Here is an 18568-nt window from a genome sequence, read left to right as displayed (position 1 = left end):
TTCTGCTAGCAGGAACTTTGACCAACTAGAATGATGAACAACGTAAAACATGTGAGTCCTGAGCTGCTAAAGAAATCTGCCTGGACATTACTTTTTGTAATGTGACAATTGAACATGCTCCGGGAACTTCCTGCACCAAGAAGTATAGTCACTTTCCGCTGCTTGCCATCCGTGAAACTCATGACATGCCCACTTCGGCATTCTCTAATGTCTGTGTTCTCTGCATGGGGTTACCTCATCTGAGACTTTCCAAATGGGACCAATGAGCTAATCCCAGAAATAGTCATTTTAAACAAATATTTTCCAATTCTATGTGGAGAGTAACTCAACTAAGGTCTACAGCCAGGTAATGGGATTTATCCCAACTTTTCTGCTTCCTATCTGTGAGACCCCGGGGAACCTGTTATACCTCCTGGAAGGGGTTTTCTACTGGGTAAAGTTAGAATAATTTGTACCTTAGAGGTGTATTGAGAGAGAAATAACATAATTTCTGTAAATTGTCTAAGAAGTCCCTGGTTTAGCATAATGCTCAATTTTATTATTAGCAGCAGTTAATTACACTAAAGAATCAGAGCACCTGCCTCTAATTAAGACTCATCAGGACAAACCAAATGTATATTTTCTTAAGACATTAATTATACATGTTACTGTCTTTGGATCTGAAATTTTCAGGGAAAGAATTAATATTTGTATTCTACAGAGGCAATATTTTTCAAACCCTTAGTAAACATATTTACCACCATGACTTAGTATGCAAATAGGTATATTTGTGTGTTTAAAATTAAAACCAGGGGCGCCTTCAGTGGCTCAGTTGGTTAAGCGTCCAACTCTTGATTTCAGCTCAGATGAGGATCTCATGGTCCTGGGATGGAGCCCTGTGTCAGGCTGCACACTGGGTGTGGAGCCTGCTTGAGATTCTCTTTGTCTCTCTCTGCCCCTCCCCTGCTTGTGTGCACACATGCAGTCTCTCTCTCTCTCAAAAGAAAAATAGTAAAATTAAACCAGTTTCACAAAAGGAATATTCATCCTTACAATAAATGATACTTCCATGTATGTTAAATTAATGCTGATTCCAACTTATTAAATGCATTACATAATCTCTGGTGAATGAAGCCCTCACTGTAGAATTAATACCACATCTGTCAAAGACTATGTGGTCAACAGAATTTGTATGCAAACTTCAGCTGTGGTTGAGCATTTTGGGACACCATGGAAAATACAGTTTTCTGTTCTCTTGCTTGAATCTGTCTGCTACCATCTTCTGTCTCACAAGTATCAGATTTAGTGGCGGTGTCTCATGAATTTGTTTAGGCTAGAGGTCTAGTTTATGTCTAAAGCAACCATTCTGTCTAAATGGAGAATATTCTTTTAAAAGATAGGACATAATGTTATGTTGGATCATACCTGTCATACTTTGAAAGATAAACTCTTATTTCTCTAGAAGACTGTTTTCACTTTTACTTTTTATGGCAGAACTATTTGTATAAATAAACGTTCTCTACTAAATTTATAAGAGGCTAACATTCTTAGAGGGACATTTACTAATGTGGATTGAAAGAATTATCTAGCATTTGGAAATCTTGTAAGCACTGTCATAGGATCCCCTCTCATAGACGATAGAAACAATCAAAAGGTGTAACAGTTGGCCAACAATAGACATTTAAAGTACAGTATATCGTAAAAATAAAGTACAGTGAATCTTTTTTAAACAGCTTATTTATTTCGAGGAACTACACGCTGGGGAGGGGCAGAGAGATCAGGTGAGAGAGAGAGAGAGAATGCCGAGCAGGCTTCATGCTAGGAGCATGGTGCCCATTGTGGGGTTCGATCCCACGAACCGTGATATCATGACCTGAGCCAAAATCAAGAGTTGGACACTAACCGACTGAGCTACCCAGGCGCCCCAAGTGCAGTGTATCTTGAGAGAAACAAATATCATCATTAGAGTAAGTTTTTAAAAGTAATTTTTGTTATTGACCCCTCCAATATCTGCCTCCTTCCACCCTCCAAAAGAAAATAGTTCAAAACTTAGAAAATGTAATATCCATAATGTTTTTGTACTGAAGTTCAAAACAAAGTCATTTTTTAAAATCCTGCAGTGCGTGTCTGTGATTATTTTTTTCTTTTTCAGATTTTTAAAAGTTTATTTATTTTTGAGAGCATGTGTGAGCAAGAGAGGGGGAGAGAGAATCCCAAGCAGGCTCCTCACTGTCAGTGCAGAGCAGAGAGCAGTCAGTGCAGAGCCAATACTAGGCTTAAACCCACAAACCATAAGATCATGACCTGAGCCGAAATCAAGAGTTGGACGCTTAATGGACTGAGCCACCCAGGTGCACCCCACATTTCTATGATTCTGTTACACTGAACAAACACTTAAGGGGCACCTGGCTGGTTGGGTCAGTGGAACGTGCAACTCTTCACCTCGGGGTTATGAGCTCAAGCCCCATGTTGGGTACAAAGATTACTTAAAAATAAAAATCTTTAAAGAAAAAATAAGTACATGACTTTTATGAACTCATGATAGATGTTGAGTGTAGAGATTACTTAAAAAAATAAAATCTTAAGAAAATACTGAAACACTTCACTTCCTTTCGATGTGGGCAAATCTCCATTGCAAAAGCCATATACGTTTCTTTCAGGCAGCTCTTTCCCGGTAACTCCACATTCCCAGTTTCTCAACTCTGTAATAAGTCTTAAAAGTAGCGGAGGATATTTGGTATGGAACCATAGCTTTTTATGATGTCTCCGTTGACTTGAGAGCATGCCAGAGCAGAGTGGAGAGTGTGAGTGTCCTGCAGGTGAAAACCTCACGAGTCTACACTGAACTGGGGTCCAGTCCCAACTTTTTAAAAACTTCATGCCCCTTGTGATGATTTGGTTTTATTGTATAGTATCATTGTTCAAAATACATGGCTTTGGGGCAACTCGCTGGCTCAGTTGGTAGAGCATGAGACTCATGATCTTGGGGTGTGAGTTTGAGCCCCATGCTGGGTATAGAGATTACTAAAAAATGAAAAAAAAACAAAACCCAAAACATAAATACATAGCTTTTATGAACTCATGACGGATGCTTATCTGCCAGGTGTGGTCTAGGTATAATTTGTCTTGATCAGGAAGGAAAGTCCGAGATCTTCTCCTGACATTGGCCATACTGGACCTCAGTGCCCTGCAGTGCCGTCTCCAGCCGGCTCACTTTGACCCTGTCTTCCATTTCCACATGTGTATGCATTTTGCTTTGCTGCTTCTAAAAGAGTATGGATGGAACTGGAGGATATTATGCTAAGTGAAATAAGTCAGAGAAAGACAGATATCCTATGTTTTCATTCATATGTGGAACTTGAGAAACTTAACAGAAGACCATGGGGGGAGGGAAGGGGAAAAATAGGAATAGAAAGGGAGGGAGGCAAACCATAAGAGACTCTGAAATACAGAGAACAAACTGAAGGGGGGTGGGGGAAGAGAGGAAGATGGGTGATGGGCATTGAGGAGGGCACTTGTCAGGATGAGCACTGGGTGTCATATGTAAGCGATGGACCATGGGAATCTACCCCCAAAACCAAGAGCACACTGTATACACTGTATGTTAGTCAACTTGACAGTAAATTATATTAAAAAAATAAAAAGAATATGGAGACTTAGATTTCCAAAACTAATGACATCTTCCTTTGTCCTTCCAATCTGTTTTGGACAGGATTATGTTACTAAATGTTGGATTATACTACATGAAATGAATACTTTACATAACTGATATTCAACTCTAAAACTCTCCTGTGATTGAAGCTTTTACAAAACAGATTCCCAGCTCAGAACTAATACTGATACTGGTTAGTGGTTTGAAACCTTTCTTCCTTATTTCCTTACTCCCATTGTCCTTTTGTTGAAGGGCTCTGATCTCATAATCCCATTGTCCTGCACTTCCCGTTTTTCTTTCTCCTCTTCTCTCTCATCCCTTCAGCGTTTCTCAGCGGGACTCACCCAGAGGTTAGGTCCTGGGTGTTCATGCCTAGTGACTTTCAAAACCAGGGCCAGCACCGGGGTGAGGCCCAGAATTTGAGTAGGCAACTGTGCCCAGGGCTTTGCAGGTGCCAACCCTGTGTTCACTAAATATCTTGGAGTCATAGAATATTAGTGTTGGATTATTATCAGAAATGAGAAAGGTCTGATATATTATATATGACCTTTTAAAATGAAAATGTGATATTACTGTTAATGATGTCCAGTGGAACCAAATACCATAGAGATTTCAATACAAGAGCAAGCTGTTACTTTAAGAGTTGAAAAGTTTACAGTTCCATTTGCTCCTTTGATTCATTCTTCTTCTCCATATTTCCTACACTTTTTATCTTTTAAGGTCTTTTACTGATTATCACACTTTGCTATCACAAAAATACTTATAAAAATAAAAATCAGACAGTGTATATCCTGTGACCTTAAGACTTTAAGTTTCTTTGCGTCTTGTTATTCTTACAAGTATTAATATGTGAGTTATCAAAATAACAAGCATTACAAAATTTATGAAAATATTAACATAAAGGGTGAAATGTTCATAAAATGGATTTTTTCTGCTGGGTTTAGAGATCTGAGAATGTCATCTATCGCTAGAATGTGATGGACTTTTCAATAACAGTTATAAAATTTTTTAATAGATTCTGGGATTAAAAAACCTTGCTCATATTAGTAGACAGATGGGAGTAGGGATTTGGTGGGGTTTTTGAATCTCGCAATACCATTCAGTTCTTCAACCCTTTGCCAACTGTGTGCCACAAGTTCAGATAACAATGTATTATCAAAAACATTTTTAAAAAGGAGGTTAGAGTGGGAGAGAGCCAAAGCATAAGAGACTCTTAAAAACTGAGAACAAACTGAGGGTGATGGGGATGGGAGGGAGGGGAGGGTGGGTGATGGGTATTGAGGAGGTCACCTTTTGGGATGAACACTGGGTGTTGTATGGAAACCAATTTGACAATAAACTTCATATATTGAAAAAAAAATTTTTTTTTATGATCCATAAGTTGACAGCTCAATTAGGACTTTCTTCAATGTTACTGTGAACAAATTTGGAGAAGTCTAACTCGTAGAAGGTCTTCTGAGCCTCCATTGGAGTCATAGGTGCCTTGGTCTCTGGGAAATGTAGCCAGAGGAGCTTTGCCAGGGCTCTCAACTCTTGGTGCACATGTAGCTCTGTCCTCTTACTCACATGTACATTGCAGTAGTGAGACGGGGATGAGAAAATTGAAATATTTTTCGCTGAAACACACCTGTATCAGTATAATAATTTTTGATAAAATGCTTGTATCTTACCGTGAGCTTTACAGTTTTTCCCTCAAAACCACAGATCTAGCTCATTCACTTGATGCAGGGTGCCTGCACACAGCCGTAGAGCTGGTCCATACTCAGACACATCCCAGGTCAACTGGATGTCCTGCCAGGAGTGATGGTATTTTGGGGTTCAGATAAACATGTTAGTATATGTCACTGTGACATCTGTCCCATTCTTGAATTCTAAATCTAAGGTTGATACAGACTGAGGTAAGATTTGGAGCTTTGCCAAAGCTGGTACATGATAAATACTGTCTTGAGAGACGGGGAACAGAAACAGCAAAGTAGTTAAACAAAACCTAGCATCTTTACCACCTTCCTTTCCAGTCTTCTGAAATCAGAATACCCTGGTATGGGAGAAATGGCCAGAAGAGCCCTTTTCTGATGTCAGGTCTTTCCCTTAACTGAAACAGGGAAAGTCATGGGGCCCTCATGCAGGTTATGGCGCCTCAGTTAAAGGGGCCTCACTGATACCAGTACTGTACTTCTACACCTCCCTTCATTTGGTACCCTAACGAGTTTTACATTTCAGAGTGAGAATACTATACAGTGATTGAGGATGGTGTGAGGTGTCCCCCCCACCCCACCCCCGTCACAGAAGAGTAGTTGAGGGCAAGTGGGAGAAGAGAAAGCATGACCTCCAATGCAGGTGTCTGCTCAGACCTTCCCATAATTAGGTAAGAGTGCCTGTGGAGGCTGAGCCTCTGGAAATTGGTTCCCTTAAAGCAGCCCCGCCCACGTAGCTACTAGCCAGTCTTTGTGCACCTTGAGTGAATACAGGGTGAAGACTGAGATCCATCCAGGTGTCAGCCAGTACATCTGTTGTCCTTCCACGTTCCTGTCGTGGTTGTCCAGACTTCGGTTAAATGCCTCCCAACACTGAAAATACTCCGCTACTAGACAGGAAGAATAGGAAAAGAATATCTTTTTGTTCATCTTTTTCCTTGTAGCTTGTCTTCTGTTTTTCTTCCTGTTTTTTACCGTTGGTTTGCACCAAGCTGAGCACAGTGTGGTTCAGTTCACACACAAACACATACCCCTTTCCTGCTCCACAGTTCCTTCATTTCCAAGTGTGTTATCTCCCACTCATTCCCCTGTTGTGTTCCCCTTGGGCAGGTCTGTGAGAGCTGAGGAACAGTGGTGTGACCAACAGCAGAAGGCATAAGGGCGGGAGGCCTTTTTTAAACTGCTCATCCAGATGGTCCCAGGAGTCTTTTGAGTTCTTCGTGCGGCTGCTTTGGGCACAGTCAGTGGTATTCGGATAGCAAGAACCTCTCGTGCAAGATAAACTAGTAGATAGATGGTAGACATCTTATGGAGGGAGGGGGCTGAGTAGCCAAAGATGTGAAAGAGACCTTTGACCCTCCAAAGCCCTTAAATGTAAGGGGGATGAATGTTTACATTCTTGGTAGCTGTGGGAGGTGGGGCGGTGGTGGGGGGGGAGGTGAGGAAGGAGCCAGTGCCAACTTCATCTTGCCTGAAGGGACATCCAACAAGCAGAACCAAGGCTGCTTCTAGCACTTGCCCAACACTGAGGAGCCTGGAAACCCATTTAGTGCTTGGGTCCCACTCCTGGGTGAGGACTCTGCCTGCACGCTGGCTGCCTGGGCAAACGAGCAGACGAATTTAGCCAGAGACCTAAGTTGAGTTTCTCTCTGTAACCCAGGTCTTAAATATTTGCACAATTGGGTATTACAGTGTTAGAGTTTACAGCTATAAAATATTTTCCATTTTAGCTGGGATCAAACTTGGCCTTACCTTCAGGTTGTTTATATAGTGCTCCAAAGATGAAGCAAACAGCCTTCTCTCTCTCTCTCTCTCTCTCTCTCTCTCTCTTTCCCTTTCTCAGTTTGTCAGCAGATGAGAAATTGCAATTAAGAGTTTCTTCAGTTTCATCATTGGTTGCTATTAATTTGCATGGATAAATTTAAACTGTGTTTTTAGCTGGGTCACAGGGTGGAACTGCCTGGCATAAATATTTAATTTTTCAGCCGACTGATGCTCCCGGTGATCAGAGTAGCTTAGTTCATGTTTCTTCCTGAAACTTGACCCTCATAATGTGCGTTGTTTCTTTTCCTATTACTGGAATCTGCACAGTACTAATTAGTATACGGTATCTAGAGAGTCCAATACCAAACTTTATTATATGGGAAGTAAAAGTGAGGTCACTGTAAAATTCCAAAACGGAATGAAATAGGGTTTCTGTCACTTGAGTTTTTCATTACATACCTAGGGAACTGTAGATTTTAACAATTAAAAATTACTGTAATATTATTTTAAAATAATTTCACTAATAGAGGCAATAAAATTAAGTCTATTGCTGTATTTTAAGAGTATAAATACTCCTACTCTTCTCATTCTCAGGGTGACGCTGTTGTTATGGTGGACTGGATTTATGTATATATGTTCTCCGGGATCTTTTCTTTCCTTTGTATTCCCTCTCTGATATTTGGCCCAGATGTGTGCCTTTTCATTTCTCTGAATGCTTACGTTCTGGGCTAACTAAAAGAAGTAAGAAAAAGTTTAAATTATTCTAGATTACAACATTGGATTTAAAGAAGCTTATTTAGATTAGGAGCTTTTCAAATGATTGGAAATAATCTACCCATTGAATTCATGATAAAACCATGTCCTTTGTGCAGTGGTCTCAGAGTTTACACTACGCCCACTTTCAATGACTCACTAACTCCTATAAAGTCTAGCCAACCAGTGTGAGAGGCCAGTGGCTAGTAGACCCTGGATGGTCCTGTCCTTGCCTGTATATTTTTGCCGGGGGGGTGGGGGCTATATGTGAGGAGGTGCAGCATACCCAGCATTGCTTTAGAGATGAAAGATTAAGCCCCTAGGACACGATTCTCATCTGATCCTCTGTAATTAGGGACAAGCTAAAATGCCCTCACCTCTAGCACATATCCTATTCCCTCAAGGAATATTTTGTAGTCCTTTTAGTACTTTTTGGTGGGAAAAAATCCAGAATCAAGCTTTGAGGTAAAGTTCTTCATTGCTGTAATGAGTACATCTCATCCTGATGTTGTACACAACGAAGTGAAATGTAGAGATGAAGAACGGCACGGTGTGGGTCACATACTAGTCAAGGACATGACTCAAGTCGTCCCCTCCATGAATTCCTGTCTTGGTGATTGGATGGAGCAGCCAGCCGGCCAGCAGAGAGAACCTTACCAGGGGGACTGCAGCCATCCCGTCCTGGCTGGGGCTCCAGGGGGAGCAGGGGTCCTTTCCTTCAGTCCCTCACCCTTTAAAGTCAGAGCGCGGAAGTCATGCTGCTTTCTCAATAGCTTTTCTACAGCCCAGGCGACCAGGCGAAGTATCCCAACCTCTGAGGCTCTCTTGCCTCTCTGCATCTGGGAGGACTTGGCACTCTTGCATGCGTTCTTAATGGTAATAGCTCACATTTATTGCTCACTTCATGTCTGCCTGGTGCTCTTCTAAGTGCCATAGATGAATTAACCTGATCTTTACAAGCCCTGTGACGTATGCAATGAAATCCCCATCTGAGGAGAGGTGAGGGACTTACTTGTGGTGACGCAAGTATTAGGTAGCAAGGGGCCTTCAATCTCAGACCCCATTCCTTTTTGTTTTTCTAATTGTGGTAGAATTCACAGCATAAACTGTACCATCTTCACGATTTGTAAGCATGCAGTTCGGTGGCATCAGTACATTCGCCATGTGCAGCCATCACCACCGTCCACCGAACCTCTTCGTCCTGCAGAACTGACTCTGTACCCATTAAACAGTAACTCCCAGGCCCCTGTCCCAGCTAGCTACCATGCTGCTTTCTGTTCAGAACTCACTCTCTTAGCCACTTCACTGTCCCTGGGGCTTTGGCCTGGACCAACCTGAGCACGTTCTGTCGCTGTTCTTTTTCCCTTATGCTTAGACTTCGCTTTTCTCTCGTACATTTTATGATTAGCATAATGTCCATGCGTGTGTTCTAAGGCGATCCAGTGTCTGTGGTGCAAGGTTGTTAGCTTCCTTTGGCCAGGCTTGAAAGTATTAGATTTTAAGATAAATCTCGTTTTACTCCTGATTAAAAGAGCAATACATGTTCACGTTAGGAAACAGAAAATATGGAAAAGCATAAATAAGGTCGTCAAGATTACCTGCACTACCAACTCCTAGAGACAACAGCTGTTAATTTTTTGGTGCTATGACCTCCTAGTATTTGTTGCTATGTCTATAAAACATCTCTTTAAACATGTGGCTTTGTAACCTAACAACGTTTTGCCACATAAACTATTGTGTATCATTAAAAAGAGGGTTTGAGGGGCGCCTGGGTGGCTCCGTTGGTTGAGCGTCCGACTTCAGCTCAGGTCACGATCTCGCGGTCTGTGAGTTCGAGCCCCGTGTCGGGCTCTGGGCTGATGGCTCAGAGCCCGGAGCCTGCTTCCGATTCTGTGTCTCCCTCTCTCTCTGCCCCTCCCCCGTTCATGCTCTGTCTCTCTCTGTCTCAAAAATAAATAAAACGTTAAAAAAATTTTTTTTAAAAAAGAGGGTTTGACGTCAAGAAGCTTGTATTCCAGTAGAAGGGTCAGCAAAGTCTAGCGTATTGTGATAAATGCCTGCGTAGGCGTAAAGTCCGCAGGCATTGGGACTGCAGAGGAGCATGGAGGGTAGGGGCACCTGCAGTGTACTCTTCTCTCTCTGGGGCAGAGTATAAGATTTTATCCCTCCCTTCAAGAACCATATTACTATAGAGTTAGCGAGATGAGCTGACATAACAGTATGCAATCCAATACACGACCAAGAGCTAAATTGTGAGATATAGATTCTGGTATGCCGGGTGTTGGAGGAAGTGAGAAATCAATGAGAACTAGAACAGCTGAGAAGGAGAGACTTGAGCTGACCCTTCAAATATGGGTAGGATCTGTAAGAGGTAAGGGAAGAGAGCAGGGCATCCTTGGTCAGGACTGGCCCTACCAAGTCTTTTAACTCAGTGCCTAAAATAGTGCCTGGCACCTAGTAGATGGTAAATTAATTTTTTTCAGAAGATATTTTGAAAAATTATTTCTAATGTATATTCTATACTGCACATTGGCTGTAGAAGGGATGGGGTTTTTTGATATATAGTTGACAACATTATAAGACATTTAAAGTATATATAAGATGACTGCATATGTTGTGCACTGTGAAAGAATTCCCCTTGAATTATTTAACACATCAGTCACCTCACATACACACATCTCATCTTACATTGTGTGTGAGAACATTTAAATTCTACTCCCTTAGCAAATTTCACTTACGGAAAACAGTGTTATCAACTATAGTCACCATGTTATACATTAGATCTTTCTGTCTTACTCATCTTACAACTAAAAGTTTGTACTCTTTTAACAGTCTCTCCCATATTCACCACCTGCAGCCCCTGGCAACCACCTCCCTACTATGTTTCTATGAGTTTGTTCTTTGTTGTTGTTGATTGTTTCCACATGTAGGTGATACTATGGAATACTTGTCTTTCTCTGTCCGGCTTATTTCACTTAGCATAAGGCCCTCCAGTTTCATCCGTGTTGTCACAAATGGCAGGATTTTCTTCTTTTGCATGGCCGAATAATACTCCTGGGTGTGTATGTCATTTTCTTGACCCAATGATCACATTTTCTTGATTCATTTATCTGTCGATGGACACTTAGGTTGTTTCCATACTGACTATTCTAAATAATGCTCTAATGAACATGGGGTGCACATGTTTTTTCAAGTTAGTGTTTTCAAAATAAGCCAGTGAAGAAATGGGCAGAAAACATGAATAGACACTTCTCTAAAGAAGACATCCAGATGGCCAACAGGCACATGAAAAGATGCTCAACATCGCTCCTCATCAGGGAAATACAAATCAAAACCACACTGAGATACTGCCTCACGCCAGTCAGAGTGGCTAAAATGAACAAATCAGGAGACTATAGATGCTGGAGAGGATGTGGAGAAACGGAAACCCTCTTGCACTGTTGATGGGAATGCAAACTGGTGTAGCCACTCTGGAAAACAGTGTGGAGGTTCCTCAAAAAATTAAAAATAGATCTACCCTATGACCCAGCAATAGCACTGCTAGGAATTTACCCAAGGGATACAGGAGTGCTGATGCATAGGGGCACTTGTACCCCAATGTTTATAGCAGCACTTTCAACAATAGCTATAGAAATTATGGGAAGAGCCTAAATGTCCATCAACTGACGAAAGAAGATGTGGTTTATATATACAATGGAATACTACTAGGCAATGAAAAAATGAAATCTGGCCATTTGTAGCAACGTGGTTGGAACTGGAGAGTGTTATGCTAAGTGAAATAAGTCAGGCAGAGAAAGACAGATATCATATGTTTTCACTCATGTGGATCCTGAGAAACTCAACAGAAGACCGGGGGGGAGGGGAAGGGGGGAAAAAAAGTTACAGAGAGGGAAGGAGGCAAACCATAAGAGACTCTTAAATACTGAGAACAAACTGAGGGTTGATGGGTAGTGGAGGGGAGGGGAAAGTGGGTGATGGGCATTGAGGAGGGCACCTGTTGGGATGAGCACTGGGTGTTGTATGGAAACCAATTTGACAATAAATTCCATAAAAAAAAAAAGTCTTTTCATTTCTTTGGGTAAATATCCAGAAGTGGAACTGCAGAATCATAGGGCAGGTCTGTTTTTAATTTAAGAAATGTCCATTGTGCTTTGCACAGTGTCTGTACCACTTTACATCCCCCCAGTAGTGTATAAGGGCTCCCTTTTCTCCACATTATTGCCAGCCATTCATCTCTTTTATATAAAAGCCATCCTAACAGGTGGGAGGTGATAATCTCATTGTAGTTTTGATTGGCATTTCCCTGATGATTAGTGGTATTGGGCACCTTTACCTATTGGCCATTTGGATGTTGTCTTTGAAAAAACGTCTACTCATTTCCTGTGCCCATTTTTTAATCTTTTTTGTTTCTATTAAGTTGTAAGAGTTTTTTTAATATGTATCTTGGATCTTACCCTCTTATCAGATACGTAATTTGCAAATATTTTCTCCCATCCTATAGGTTGCTATTTTCATTTTGTTGATGGTTTTGTTTGCTGTGCAGAAGGTTTTCCGTTTGATATGGTCCCAGATGTTTGTTTTTGCCTGTTACTTTTGCTTTTGATGTCAGATTAAAAAAAAAAAATCATTACAAGACCTATGACGATCTTACCCCTTGTGTTTTCATCTAGGGGTTATATGGTTACAGTTCTTACATTTAAATCTTTAATCTGTATTGAGTTGATTATTGTGCATGGTGTAAGATAGTGGTCTAGCATCATTCTTTTGCATATGGCTGTCCAGTTTTCCTAGCAACATCTATTGAGGAAACTGTCCTTTTCCCCCATTGTATATTCTTGGCTCTTTTGTCAGAAATTAACCAGATATGTGTGGGTTTATTTCTGGGCTCTTTGTTCCATTTACCTGTGTGGCCAGGTTTGTGCCAGTACCATACTGTGTCAATTACTATAGCTTTGTGATACTGTTTGAAATCAGGAAGCGTGATGTTAGCTGTGGGCTTGTCATATATGGACTTTATTAGGTTGAGGTATGTTCCCACTTTACCCACTTTGTTAAGAGCTTTATCATGGAAGGATGGTGAATTTTGTCACATGTATTTTTTTTGCATCTAGTGAGGTGATCGTACAATTTTAATCATTCATTTTGTTAATGTGGTATATCACATTTATTGATTTGTGGTGTTGAACCATCCTGTATCCTTAGAGTGTATCCACTTGATCAAGTATATACACTTGATCATGTTGTATATGATCCTTTTAAGGTACTTTTGAATTTGGTCTGCTAATACTTTGTTTGAGGTGCTTTGCATCCATGCTCATCAGATGCACATTCATTGTAGTGTCCTTGCCTGGTTTCAGGATCAGGTTAATGCTAACTTCACAAAATGTATTTGGAAGTGTTCCCTCTACTATTTTTTGAAGGAGTCAGAGAAGTACATTCTGGCAGAATTTACCAGTGAAGCCATGTGATCCTGGACTTTTGTTTGTTGGCAGGCTTTTGATTACTGTTTCAGTCTCCTTATTGATAATTTGTCCAGATTTTCTCCTTTTTCATGATTTCACTCTGTAGGGTATGTATTTCTAGGAATTCATCCATTTCTTCTAAGATTTCCAATTTGTTAGTATGTAATTGCTCGTAGTAGTTTATGAGCCTTTGCATTTTTTCCATGTATTTTTTTTAATTGAACTGTAGTTGATATACATGTTACACTGGTTTCAGGTGTACAGCGTGGTGATTCAACGAGTCTACACATTATGCTGTGCTCACCACAAGTGTAGCCACCACCTCTCACCACACATTACATATGTTACATTGCTTACCTTCCCTGTGCTGTACCTTTTCCCCCATGACTTATTTATTTCATAACTGGAAGCCTCTGTCTCCCACTCTCCTTCACCCATTTTGCCCATATGATCCTCTGTATTTTTATGGTATCAATTATGTCTTTCCTTTTATATATTATTTTATTTGAATTCTTTTTTCTGTTGGCTTTTTAGTCTCTATTTCATTTATTTCCCTTCTGGTCTTTGTTATATCCTTTTTTCTAGTACCTTTGGCCTTAGTTTGTTCTTTTTCTATCTCCTTTAGGTGTAAGGTTAGATTGTTTATTTGAGATTTTTCTTGCTGCTTGAGGTAGTCCTCTATTGCTGTAAACCTCCCTCCTAGAATTGCTTTTGCTACATCCCATCAGCTTTGGCATGTTGTATTTCCATTTTCATTTGTCTCAAGATATTTCTTGATTTTCCCTTTGAATTTGGTTCTTTGGTTATTCAGTAGTATGTTTTAAATCTCACATAGTTGTGACTTTATGTGGTTTTTTTGTTACAATTAATTTTTTTCTTCTTCTTAAAGTTTTACTTGTTTAAGTAGTCTCTACAGCCCAAGTGGGGCTCAAACCCTTGACCCCTAGATTGAAGTGCATGCTCTTCCAACTGAGCCAGCCAGGCACCCCTCTTGTAATTCATTTCTAATTTCATACTCTTTGGGCTCAAAAAGTTGCTTGATATCAATTGAATCTTCTTAAATTTATTAAGACTTGTTTGTGCCTAGGGGTGCCTGGGTGGCTCAGTCAGTTAAGCGGCCAACTTCGGCTCAGGCCATGATCTCATAGTCCGTGAGTTCGAGCCCTGCATCGGGCTCTGTGCTGACAGCTCAGAGCCTGGAGTCTGTTTCAGATTCTGTGTCTCCCTCTTTCTCTGACCCTCCCTCGTTCATGCTCTGTCTCTCTCTGTCTCAAAAATAAAATAAACATTAAAAAAAATTTTTTTTCAAAAAAGACTTGTTTGTGCCTAATGTATAATCTGTCCTGGAGAATGTTTTGTGGGCATTTGAGAAGAGTGTATTTTGCTGCTGTTCAGTGGAATGTTCTATAGATGTCTGTGGGGTCTGTCTGGCCTAACATGTCATTTAAGTCCATTGTTTCTTTTTTGATCATCTGTCTAGTTGATCTGTCCGTTGCATGTAGAGTATTGAAATCCCCTACGTCTAACGTATTGCTGTGTAATTAATTACATAGCAGTATATCCCAAATAGTTGATGGTGCTTCGTTTCTGGGTAAAGGAGCATTTTCATTTTTACTTCAAGAGTTATGTATTCCTCTATGATTTTTTTTTTTTAATGTTTACTTATTTTGAGAGAGAGAGAGCGAGCGTGCAAGTGGGGAAGGGGCAGAGAGAGGGAGACATAGAATCCAAAGCAGACTCCAGGCTCTGAGCTGTCAGCACAGAGCCCAACATGGGGCTTGAACTCATGAGCCATGAGATCATGACCTGAGCCGAAGTCAGACGCTCAGCTGACTGAGCCACCCAGGCACCCTTGTGTTTTGTTTTGTTTTGTTTCTTTAAAGAAAGAAAACAAGGAAGGTATTTTTAATTTTTTTTTTTTAACATTTATTTATTTTTGAGACAGAGACAAAGCATGAATGGGGGAGGGTCAGAGAGAGGGAGACACAGAATCTGAAACAGGCTCCAGGCTCTGAGCTGTCAGCACAGAGCCCGACGTGGGGCTCGAACTCACGGACCGCGAGCTCATGACCTGAGCTGAAGTCGGCCGCTTAACCGACTGAGCCACCCAGGCGCCCCAGAAAGGTATTTTTAAACAGAAGGAAGAGAGCTTGAGACATCTCATTTGAGATAAACATTGGTAGTCCCAGTTTTCTGACGTGGGCCCCATCAGTGAATTTCTGGACTTACTGAGATCTCCAAATGTATATAGTGCAGTCGTCTTTTCTTTATCTCTTTCTGTGTTCGTATTCTCCCTTGACTCCCCAGTGAGACAGCAATAGACTTACCACTTCTGTTAATTAGGTTGAGCTGTTACATGTCTGTTCTGCAATACTTTATGGCAATGAATGCGCTTAATGTTTCTAATGCACTCTAGTTGTAGTCTTGTGAAAGTTATATTACTTTTAATTGTATGGATTAGTAAGAACGTGGATATTGAGGAGGGGAAAGTCAGCTAAGGCAGGTGATATTCAACTTGGATGGCACCTTGGGAATGTTCACCTGGCCTGTAGCTTTAGTCAGTAAAATTTATGAAAGACCTGATTTCCAAAGGAAACATAACTAATGGTAGGTGAAGGGTTGGGAAGATCATCTGAATATCCTAGAGAATACCAAGATAAGTATGTTACGTAATGAATTTTTTAAAGACCTAATGATGCTGTTGTTTGCTGGCAGGATAGGGTATACAGGGTTGAAACTTCAAGTCAGAGACACCCCCCCCCACCCCGCCCAATCATTACATTATTTTTGTAAGTCTACTGTGTGTCATTCTAGCAGACGGAATTTAAAGCCTATTCTGTAATGTGTACAATAGCCTTCTAGTACCTAGTCCACAAAGTAGAGTAGATTTGCACGCTCAGGAAACTTCAATGTTGTTCAAAAACAGCCTGAAATTTCTTTCAGCTTTGATCATTAGCTCACTATGAAGATTTTTGGTTTTGGGAGCCCCATCATCTTTGTATCCCATTTCCTAATTTTTTCTACATTTATTTATTTTGAGAGAGAGAGGGAGAGAACATGAGCAGGGGTGCGGTGCAGGGAGAGAGAATCCCAAGCAGGCTCTGTGCTTTCAGGGCAGAGCCTAATGCAGGGCTCAGTCTCCCTGTGAGATCATGACCTGAGCCAAAATCAAGCATCAGATACTTAACAGACTGAGCTGCCCAGACGCCTCCCATTTCCTAATTCTCATCTAAGGCAGATTTATTAATAGTTGTTATGTAATGCTCACCAGATCATGAGCTCCTTGAAGAGAAGGAGAATGTGTGGGGAGTGTTTATATTTCCTTCGAGGCCTAGAACAATATACTCCATATTGCCCTCTGGGAAAGATTTGTGAAAGTGAACTGATGCTAATTCAGTTTCATGGGCTGCAATTTTCCATTACTTCCTTCCCAGGAGACATGTGAGGTAAAGATACCAGCAGGTAAGTTTGTCATATATATTGTCATGTATATTGACATCACCATTTCCATTTTCTTGTTAAATAGGAACTATCCAAGATCACCATGCCAGTTATATTTAATGAGCCTTTGAGCTTCCTACAACGACTCACTGAATATATGGAACATACATACCTCATCCACAAGGCCAGTTCATTTTCTGATTCTGTGGAAAGGATGCAGGTACGTGTCAAACAAGCACTGAAAGGGTTTAAATCTCAGAGACTTCTCTGCCACCTCCACCCCCAAAACATACACAAAATTCATGTTCAATCCAGCGTGAGATTGGGAAATGTTATTAAAACTTAGAATATTTGGAGTGTCCTCTGTGTTCCTTCCCCTGCCATCCTCTGGCCAGAGTGCCACCACAGTGGGAAGACGAGTGACAATTGGAAGAGAAGCAGAAGGTGGTCCATAACCAAATCGGATGTTGGTGAGCTGTTTCTGAGTCTTCATTTTAGAAAGTAATGTGTTGGGAGAAACAGCTCAACTTTTCTTCTTTCACACTTTCTTAGAGTATTTCCGAGAAGGAGTGAACACACACATACATACACAAATATGTATATTTATGCTTATGTGTGTAATTAACTTACACGCTATTCTAGATTAAAACAAAAGATAACAAGGAATTGCACTTTGTAATTTTGTTTTGGATAGAAGATGCTTACATGATGTGTACAGATGGATTAGTTACAGGCAGAATAGACACATTGTTCTCCAGACAAAGCAATAGCATTCTAAACGGAATCTTTCTGTTCTTTCATTTATATAAATCAGCTTTTCCCAACCTCATGGGACTTAATACCAATTTGTTTAGTTTTATCGCTTTTTCCCTATCCTCAAATTGTACTTTTAGAAATTTTAAGGGAATTAAAAGTAATTTGGGGTTTGAGAGTTTTTTAAAAGTTCTTGAGTGAATTTGTAGCACTCAGGGTGTTACAAAAACAATAGCTCAGAATGACTATAGCAGGAGACTCAGTATTTTTCATTTTGAATACACACACTTGCATATTAAGTTGCTAGATATATATTAAAAATCCAAAGTAATTAAACTCCTCAAAATAATTTTGTAATTATTATCTTCAAGATTTCAGTTCCTTAAAGAATGGGGAGCAAGTGAGGCTATCTTTAACTTCTAATGCTGTGTTCCACAGTGTGTAGCTGCATTTGCTGTATCTGCTGTTGCTTCTCAGTGGGAACGCACTGGAAAGCCTTTCAACCCGCTTCTGGGAGAGACTTACGAATTAGTTCGGTAAAGATCTTTCCTTCACTCTTTGAGATGGGTAGTTGACTTTGCGTGATACATGTAGCTTTTTAGGTGAAGAGGCAAAAAGCATATATATTTTTTTAACATTACCAACATTTGCATTCCTGGAGCAAGTTAACAATTTTGATGTTTGTTTCTCTTTTAGAGACTCTGTCAGAAATGTGGAAACATGCATAAAATGCACCATTATAAAAAGTAATTAAGGGATTTCAATATTACTGATCATGTGGGATTATTCTTTTCTCCTTACATAGATCATGTGATTGGAATTTTTTTAATACCCATATCAAATATAGTAACATAAATGTGTACTGTTGGCATAAAGGCAATGACACATCTATAGATGCACTTCTGTTTGCCTGTTTCTTGATTCACAATTAAGGAATTCATTTGGCTTTAGTTTTTCTGAATCTTCCCTTTTTGTACAAGTTTGGATACCATTTATTATTTTTTTTAATTTAATTTCTTGTTAATGTTCATTGGTTTTTGAGAGAGAGGATTGAGCCGGGGGAGGGGCAG

At 40.4% G+C, this 18568-nt stretch overlaps 1 protein-coding gene across 7 annotated transcripts in view; it reads left to right on the top strand.

Moving 5' to 3' along the window:
• Positions 1-18568, top strand: part of OSBPL1A (oxysterol binding protein like 1A) — a 246851-nt gene that overhangs the window by 208090 nt on the left and 20193 nt on the right. For all 7 annotated transcript variants that reach the window (XR_006707209.1, XM_045456885.1, XM_045456886.1 and 4 more), the window contains 2 exons: positions 16831-16965; positions 17937-18034. Coding sequence is in view for 6 of the 7 variants with exons in the window: in XM_045456885.1 (XP_045312841.1) it covers positions 16831-16965; positions 17937-18034 (233 nt within the window). In the remaining variant the exon portion in view is untranslated. The remainder of the gene's footprint in view (positions 1-16830; positions 16966-17936; positions 18035-18568) is intronic.

The sequence above is a fragment of the Leopardus geoffroyi genome, chromosome D3, assembly GCF_018350155.1.
Source record: "Leopardus geoffroyi isolate Oge1 chromosome D3, O.geoffroyi_Oge1_pat1.0, whole genome shotgun sequence".
Lineage (NCBI taxonomy): Eukaryota > Metazoa > Chordata > Mammalia > Carnivora > Felidae > Leopardus > Leopardus geoffroyi.
Note: the sequence above shows the minus strand (reverse complement) of the source record. Positions and strands in the feature narration are given on the sequence as shown.